Source organism: Myxine glutinosa, chromosome 5 (genome assembly GCF_964187855.1).
Source record: "Myxine glutinosa chromosome 5, kmMyxGlut1.1, whole genome shotgun sequence".
Classification (NCBI taxonomy): Eukaryota; Metazoa; Chordata; class Myxini; order Myxiniformes; family Myxinidae; genus Myxine; species Myxine glutinosa.
In genome coordinates this window covers 169,388,098-169,397,271 of record NC_136265.1, presented here as the reverse complement: position 1 = coordinate 169,397,271, position 9,174 = coordinate 169,388,098, and the positions used below count along the sequence as shown (strand labels likewise).

Here is a 9,174-nt window from a genome sequence, read left to right as displayed (position 1 = left end):
AAAACATTGGAATGAAGCTCGACACTGTCGGACTGAACGCAATGGCGAACAGGGATAAAGCAAGTGAGTGCGATTTGTGTGGATGAAATGGCATCTCACTTAAAATTTTAACGATCTCTTTTGATCAACCGGGCTTCTAAGTGCATTGACCAAATCCTGCAGTGATTGTACAACACAGAGGTGTGCACGTGACGAGGAATGGACAATTTGTTGAAGGGTAATCGAAAGGGTGCACTTGGGTCACACCTTTGTCACCGTGATAATAATGGACCAGTGTGCTCTTGAAGGAATTGTATTTCTGGTCGGGTGAGTACACGAAGGGGAAGGTGCCAGGGATGAGAGCAAGTGGATGTATCGAGTTTTGAAACTACCTTCAATCGTTGTTGTCATCATTATGATTATTATTATTGTTATTATTTAATTTTACAGGCATCAAGCAGCTGCGCTGGGAGGTAGATCGGGACCGCTGGATCCGTGGCCGTGGAAGAGGCCGGGGCTCCTTCAGGAGAAGGCGGCCTGAAAAAGGTCTTGTCGGTTCATTTGGGGGGAAAGCCCGAGGTGCTTTGGTGGGCGGGTCTTGTCGTGTATCTGGACCAAAGCAGTCAGGAAGGGGTAGTCGTATGGCCCACTGGGGCAGACACAAGTGACATTGACATTTCTTGTGTTATTATTTGTTCCGTTATTTATCACCCAAATTGTGAGTGTCCCTTCAAATGGTTGTTCGAGAAATAACCACATGGTCGGAAGTTTTTATTTAGGTAAAATCTAACGAAATCATTTGTAAAATTTCGTATTTTGCTGCCTTGTCTTTGCTGGAATAAATGTTCCTTTCCTAAAAACTACATATTTTTCCACATCCATTTTTTTTTTTGCATATTGTTTGACAAAAATGAATAATTTACAACAAATGTTTTCCACTATTTTGTCCTTGGACATTTCTGTCTTTTGTTTCTTTTTTCGTTCTTCGTACAATTTTCGTTTCGTTTCGTTTCGTTTCGTTCGTACAATGAAGGAATGTACCTTCATTTTAAAAGTGACGCTTTATCGTGATTATTGTTAAACACTGGGGTTTCTCTACATCCCCAATTTCCTTTCTTCTGAGTCGTCGTTGCTATAATTATTGTAGGGTTGCGGTGTGTCTGGAAGTTGGATAAATTACTGCGCGGAATGATAAAATGGTTGATCTCACGGGGTGTCTAGAAGAAGATCCTGCACACCGCAAAGGAGGCCCTTGAAAAGGCGAGTCAGTGGAGCGTGCTAGCGCCGGGCCGGGCGGGGGCGCCGGTACGCCATCAGGCCGTCTCGCCCGGCTGGCCCCACGCCCCGTCTCTCCTTTCGGATGCCCAAGCGTCGCAAAGGAGTGTCGAGGGAAAGACCGATGCAAGTAAGTGGCGCATCGTAAGGTGGCAAGGTGTGTGTAAATGGGTGAGAATAAGGAGGGAAGCATCCATAGATGGCGTTCACGAGGATCGGTGGAGTTGTGTTTATTAATAAACGTATCCAGGGCAAGGCTCAGAGCAGGAGGTGCTGCGAACATTCCGAGCTATTGGGCCCCGCACCCACGACTACTGCCCCAGGCCTAGGAAGAAAATGATGCACTTGCAGGTTTTGAAAGCTCTGGTCCTTTTGCGGTGTTGTTAACGTATGACAGGATTGTCAGGCAGTCATAAAAAATTCACATTCAAATGACTTTTTCAAAACGTAAGTTAACGCAATCCGAAATGCACCAAAAGACTAAACCGAAGAACCTTTGAAACAAGTCTGTATTGTAACGACTTTGATCCGGACGCCGGTTATTGAAATTGATCAAATCGATTTGATTTGCAGGATTGTTTGTAATTACTGTAATATTTAATTTTTCATTTATGGTATAAATTTGCAATAAATATGAACTTCTTTACATATATGTAATTAAATGATATTGATTGGTACATCGGAAATTTCACTGTGCTTCGACATACATGTATATATGTCGTTTTTATCGTGTTTTTGTTGTTGTTAATATAACCATGCATAAATAGACTGAATGGTTGTAATAACCGTGAGTGTATTGTATAGTATTAAATGCCGTCCTGTATATTGTCACAATTCCGCAAAAGGTTATCCTGTGCAATCCTCACGAGATGCTTTAGCTTCAACCGCTTTCGGAAGATTCTGCTTTGGAGATTTTTAAAACATCGAAATAATTGCTTCAAATTATTTCCTCGCATCACTGAGGATCTCGTCGGATTCGTAGATCGGAGAACATTGTTGAGGAAGACGCTGCATAATTTAACAGGTCTTTGGTCTCGCGTGAATTCTTTTTGCAATTTCATGCAAGATTTTGGGTATTAATGTCGCATTCGCACGTTTTATTTCGTATATTAATTTTTGCGTAAACATGTGCACGGCTAGATTTCTTACTTTAAAACCAACGTCCGTTTTCTTTTAAGATAATGTCGCACGTTTCAGCTGAATATATTTCAGAATTTGCCATATCGGATTTTTGACAGTTTATATAACTTCGAGTCATAATTATAGCATACTTGTGTCATTCAAATAGAATGGTTTAAAGGATAAAACATTGTGCATGATTTATACATATTTTTTTCAACGGCTTGATTCATAATGAATAGCAACTTACGGACATTTACGCTGTGCATGCACATATTCCAATGCTTTTTAAAAATATTTTCATATGACGTAACTTTTAATTGTACAATGTAAACATACCGTAACTTATTCAGTGTTGTCATATTTTTTCACTTATCGGGATAAAAACCTATCATGTGTTATTGAGTTAAAAAAATATTTTTGCGTGAAGCTCCTCTTCATCCGAGTTTTCCGTGTACTAACAGCATTATTACTATTTTGTTTCCCTTAATGTTTTCAAGAAGAAAATTTTATTTTATAGTTATTTTTCAATAAATTGTTGTTTTGTGTAAAATATGTATTTTTATATCGCCAACCTGCTCCGGTCGGTGCTCGGAAGTATTTGAACTGGTTGGAGATTTGCTGTAAATTATTTCCCTCGTGTATTATATTCTGCCTCAGCCAGGCCTGTGCCCCGTTAAAGTAAAAGGGTCGAAGATTCGACCAAAAGGCGAAGGCGCATTCGCTCTACTGAACTCTATGCTCTGGGGTGACCTTTGAGATGCTTTGAAAAAAATAAGAGTAGAGTGTTGGGGATGGTAGTGGGGGGGTGGGCAGAGCAGGAGAGCTGAGGTTTTGACTAGCCGGATATAATGGTTAGAAAGAGACCATGCATTGCAGAGTTGCTGCTGCATTGGTTGTGCTTGTAGGGGGAAATGGAGGGGGAGGGGGAGAGTAATGGTGGGCAGAATTATAATTGGCCTTCCAAGACCGCGCCCACTCACGCTCTGCCGAGAACATGTGCGCCCGATTGACCCGAATGCCCATCAAAATGAAACGGATGGTCCGGGCTCTTCTCGGCCGCCGAGGGGGTCGCGCGCTCCGCCAAAGCTCCCCTGCCGCGCTATTGCAGCGCGAGTGGAGCAAAGCACTTTTCTCACACTTTTGGAAACACAGGCTCCGCGAGCGCACCCATTCATCAATGAAGCGACATGCAAGGTGGCTCTGTGCTATACCTTCGCAAGATTACCTTAGGCAGGCAGGTTTTGAGCACATGACACAGAAGTTTCCAGTGACTGCAAATATTTAAATTGTCAATATACAAGTAAAAGTGGATGTTAATTTAAAATATACTGTTCATTCGAGCTTGTGCTTTAGGTCACTATCGATACTGATAGATGGTTGTTTCTGCGCTTTTATAATTTGTGTGATCAGTGGATTTTTTTTCTTACTCTGTTGCAACAACTAAAAATTGAATTGTCTACAAATCACGAGTATCAAAAGCTTATTATAGGCCCACTTCCTATATGCTGGACCGCATATGGCGCAAATAAGGCTTTGTGTTTCTCTCGATGCCACGACGTGTGGACAAGAATGAACGATGCCAACACAACATCCCCCCCTCCACCAAACCCACTCCCCTATCCCAACTTCTTTACTCCCAATTCCAGGAGCTCCGTCTCCCACAGTCACTCCCCTCTCGTTGTCTCTTTTGTTCCATTAATCAGCGTGAAAAACGTCCGGCCCGCTAGCTCCTCGGCTGATCCGCGTGGAAATCAAATTTCCGATGGAAAGAATGCCCTGGGTTAAAGCGGGGGTTAAAGGGCGATGCCCGGTGGCAGGGGTTATGAAAGCTCCTCTAAAGCTGGTTAATAAGAGTGGGATCACCTTTGCTGGAGGAAGCAACTGGTGGTAAATTATCTTCTGCATTACTCACTCTGTCTCTCCCCTTTTGCAATTCTTCGGAAAGCCGTTTTGGTAAAAATACAAATTGCTCGATTGACCCTCAATAGGATTGTGTCAACCTCACATATGGCCATGTGCTTATGCCTGAAGAATGGAACACCTCGTGTATGGTGGAATGGCCTATATTTCCTTCCATCGGATTCCTATTTGAAAGCTCATTTCCATTTGGCTTAGTCCGTCACATTTTGACAAAATATTTTTTTCCAACTAATCATGGCTTGTCCACCTATTTATTAGGAAACGGGTGTGCGTGTCCTACATGGATAATTTGAAGCATGTCCATTGTATTGGCTCAAAGGCTGACTCTTTTGAAATATACCACATATCTTGCGAAAGAAAGGTGACTCTTGTAAGGGATGATGTACACACTGAGGATGAGACGACCAACTTAAAATCCTTTCCTTAATGGCATGTTCTGAGATGTACTACCTCTTGCTGAAAGTGCACAAGATGCTTCCGTCGGATTGTAGTCATCCATGAGAAATTGTGCATCCATCATTTTTCAGAGGCAGCGGCTGCACCATGCTGGTGTAGATAGTAGATATGGCAGCTGGAAAAAGTCCAATATTGTCACCTCGGTTTCCATGTTCAAGGGCAGACAAGCTGTTAGCAATGACCGATTGAAACCACCATTGTATACCTCCGAAACTTGGGCTGAATCAAAGCAACCATTAGCCCTTATGTGAGTGAAACTTAATACTGTACTGAACTTCATTAAGGACGGTATCATCAAAGGTGGCCATAGTCTTTCACATTCCCTTTTCAACAAGGAATAAATAGTACCTCAATCGATCTGAGCAGGTCATGAAACTCGGGTATCAGTAAGACCAATGAGGTCACTGGAATTGTTAAGTACACACCAATCGAGCCGCTGAAGCTTTTATCTTTGTTATCTGAAACTGAAGTTATCTTTCATCTGAAGCTACTGAAGAACACAAGAGACCATGCAGTGTTGCTCCCTATTTGCTTCCATGTTGTGAGCCTTAGGGCATTGACCAAAGCAGACGTGACCAATGCGAGTTACACTCAACTGATGCAGTTTGGAACTCGAATTGGCGTCATTTGAACTTTGCCCCATACCAAACGTTTGCGTCTGTACCTGGCCTGAGGAAGGCCTGGTCGAGTTGAACCTGTGCGATGGAAGACAATACTGCGAATTGGGAATTGTGAGCGGACAATCGGTTCATATACAGACTTGACCCTTTATCCCTTTATATTTCTTCAGCAGACGACCTTGCACATCACCGATGTAATATTGACGTCAGTAGTTTCGACCCTGGTCTCATTTGAACTCATCAATGTGTGTCCTACAAACCACGTGATTCCAACACATTCCAGACCACCTGCAGCCCCCGTTTTAAGTCCACAAAGCGAAAATGGTGTAAGTCCCATATGTTCAGGACTTTGACAGATCTATACATCCAGTCGTGTTTTATCGTCTTGTGAATTTATCATTTTAAGAAGTGTTTTTCAAATGCTCAGTGAAAAGGAAAAAACCAACACTTTTTGGAATTTGCATCCTCAACACATTGAGCATGAGCCTGATATTCCAATCGCAATATATCTTCAAAAAGGGACTACTGATAAATTTAGTTTTGGATCACCCCTCGCCCAACCAACTCTCCCCAAATACCTTTCTTTTTTCTTTTTTTGTATACAGAATCGAGGCTCGTGAAAGAGCTAACATTTATCACACAAACAAATCAAACAGACAAACAAAATATATAAAAAGAGGGAGCGATAGACAAGATGGGGAGAGAAGAGGAAGCGCATAAACACAACATTTGAGAGCAGGGACATCGGGAGATGTGTGGGAGGGAGAGGGCTTGGGGGGAGGAGGCGTGGGAAGGGGGTGTGGGGGTGCGAGAAGTATAAAACACAAGGACACCAAGGACTTCCAGGAAAGAAGTTGGTATTTCAAAAATGTGGATTTGGGGTGAAATTAGCGGGGGTAGAAAAGATCAAGGTTTTGGATGGGGGAAGATAAGAGATGGTGGTGAACAGCTGTTTTAAAGACCTGGAGGGAGGAGTGGGATTGAAGAGAGTGAGGGAGTTTGTTCCAGAGGCGGGAGAAAAGAGGAGTGAAGGTGAGCAGAGAGTCTTGATTTTCGCAGTTTAACCCTAAGAGGGTTGCAGGCAGATCTTGTGTGACCTGTAGGAATATTTGGGGGACACAGAGAGAGCTGGGGGGGCAAGGCCGGAGAGGTGTCGGTCGAAGACGGAAAGACCACCAACCTGCCTGCGGTGAGTGAGTGAAAGGCCCTCGGAGTTAGCTTCATCGCAGGAGATTCCAATGATTCTGAACGCTTTGGTTTCAACAGCGTGAAGACGAGCTAGGTGTGAGGCAGGAGCACCAGCCCAGAGGGGAGAGCAGTATTCCATTGAGCTGCGGATGAAAGCCTTGTATGTGGTGAGGAGCTCAGGTGTGCCAAGGAAGGACTTCGCACGACGGAGGATGCCCAGTCGGCGACTGGCTTTGGAAGCCAGATTTGAAATGTGGTTTTCCCAGGAAAGATCATGGCAGATAGTGAGACCCAAAAGCTTGAGTGACAGAACTTTTTGGAGAGGATTATTTAGAAAGTGGATGGGAGGGTTGTCCAGTCGGTCTTTTCGGAGAGACATCGTAAGAGTGTGAGATTTGTCAGGATTGAAAGACATGTTCCACTTGTTTGCCCAGTCTGTGATTTTGTCCAGGTCTGCAGAGAGTGAGGAGGCTGCAGACTGCCGATCTGAGGGATGAGGAATGGAGCGACAGAGAGTAGAGTCATCAGCAAAGAGATAGAGAGGATTTTCAAGAGAGTCAGAGAGATCATTGATGAAGACCAGAAAAGGCACAGGGCCCAGAACACTGCCTTGGGGAACTCCAGCCTGAACAGGAAGAGGAGATGAGAGAAACCCATTCAGGGCCACACGTTGACTACGATTAGAGAGGAAGTCCGCCAGCCATGCGTGGAGGTTTCCATGGATACCAAAGGAGGAGAGTTTGGTGAGCAAAGCGGGGTGCCAGAGCGTATCGAAGGCACGTGATATGTCAAGGGAGACAGCTCTAATTTCCTGTTTTTCATTGAGGACCTCCATCCATTGTTGAGAAAGCAGAAGCAGCATGTCCAGAGTAGAGTGACCTGGTCTGAAACCAAATTGATGATCAGAGATCAAGCCATTGGAGAAGAGGAAAGATTTCCTATCCGAAGCAATAATGGATTCCATGACTTTGCTGATAATTGGGAGAAGGCTGATTGGTCTGTAGTTGGTAGGATCTGTTTTTGCACCTTTTTTTGCAAGGCGGTGATGTTGGCCGATTTCCAAGCAGATGGCAGATGACCTTGAGCAAAAGAGAGGGTGAAGAGAACAGAGAGAGGGAGTGAAAGAGCGGAAGAACAGGATTTTACGACCCGTGGGCTGATGCCCTCAGGTCCAGTTGCAGAATCAGAGTCGAGGGTTGACAGAAACTTTTCCACCTTGTCAGGAGGAAAGGACACAGAGTCCAGGACAGCTGGGTACGACTGGGTACGGTGGGTACAGGGAGGACTGGGTTTGGGACACAAGATTTAGAGGCAAACACAGAGTTGTGGCATTCAGACCATGAACAACATATTGGAAATCTGTCTCAACAATCTTCGATTTCACAATGCCAGAATATTGTGTGCCATTAACATCCCAGCTTGCAAACTTAATGACTAACTTGATAGACATGGTATTCTGTTAAGCTACATTTGAATGTGTTTTATATTGGACAAGGGCGAAGATTGGTACCCTGCACGTGCGAAGCAAAACCGTGGTTAAGCAATTGGGTCTGTCTGTCTGTGTACAGATAGATCATCAGTCTTTGATCGAAGAACAACTTGATTTCAATTGAACGTTATCTTTTGAATACTGTAGAACATTAATAGGAACACGAACCTGAAGTTAAGCAGTCCTGGCAATTTGTACAGAATCTTAATTGTCCTGATCGTGCATGTGCAGAGAGGAGTACGGTAATTGTTTTTGTCTGTCTGGCAGTCAAAAAAAATTCAAAAATGCGCCATTTCCAAACAGGAAACTTACTGATTTTAAGGATGTCATAAAGGACACAAACAACAGGCACGAATAACTAATATAACGTGTTAAATAAGGTGCTGTAAAATACAGTGCATCAACGCAGGTAAACATTCAAAAATAATTCTAATTTTTATTTCTACAACTTTTAGAACCTTTATTTTATTTCAGTTGAATTATACTGTACGTGAACACGAGAACACAAATCGCCTTTTGGAACTTTCAAAACCCTTACGTTTAGCAGCATTTTGTTGCTCGCGTTCTCAGCTTTGGGGAATATCGAGATTCAGACAAAATTGCAGGTCATAGGAAATATAGACTGCTTGGAAACACAAAGCTAAAGTTTAAAAGACCCTTCCCATGTCCTTTTAAGGCGAACGCTGGGCAAGGCTTTCTATGAACTCTCGAGTTACCTCCGCCACCAAAAGTTGACGGAGGTTATGTTTTTACCCCCTTGTGTTTGTTTGTTACTTGTGAAATTGAAGCTTCGCAAGTATATTGGTTGGTCTTTTCTGTTATTCTAGCTGTCTGTATGTCAATCGCCCACAGGTCAAATTTTTAGCTCACCTGGAACGTAGTTCTGGGGAACTTATGTGATGGCACGTCATCAGTCCGTCCGTAAACACTTGCAACTTCTTTTCCGAAACCGCTGATGGGATTGTGGCTAAAGCTGGCACAAATTATATTTGGTATGTTGAAACTCAAGTTTGTTCACGGCATTAATACAATCGGGCCCTGAGGGGGTCTACTGGGAGGGGGGCTGCCCCCCCCCAAAAAAATAGGTATTTGCTTTCTTATAAACCACACAAACAATTTCGATTA

At 43.4% G+C, this 9,174-nt stretch overlaps 1 protein-coding gene across 8 annotated transcripts in view; it reads left to right on the top strand.

Annotated features, from left to right (window-relative positions):
• The window catches only part of CEBPZ (CCAAT enhancer binding protein zeta), a 190,236-nt gene extending 189,394 nt beyond the window's left edge, over window positions 1-842 (top strand). For all 8 annotated transcript variants that reach the window (XM_078779063.1, XM_078779059.1, XM_068115591.2 and 5 more), the window contains 2 exons: window positions 1-63; window positions 430-842. The exon at window positions 1-63 is cut by the window's left edge and continues 19 nt beyond it. In XM_078779063.1, coding sequence (XP_078635189.1) covers window positions 1-63; window positions 430-647 — 281 coding nt within the window. In that variant the 3' untranslated portion in view covers window positions 648-842. The remainder of the gene's footprint in view (window positions 64-429) is intronic.
• The last annotated feature ends 8,332 nt before the right edge of the window (window positions 843-9,174 follow it).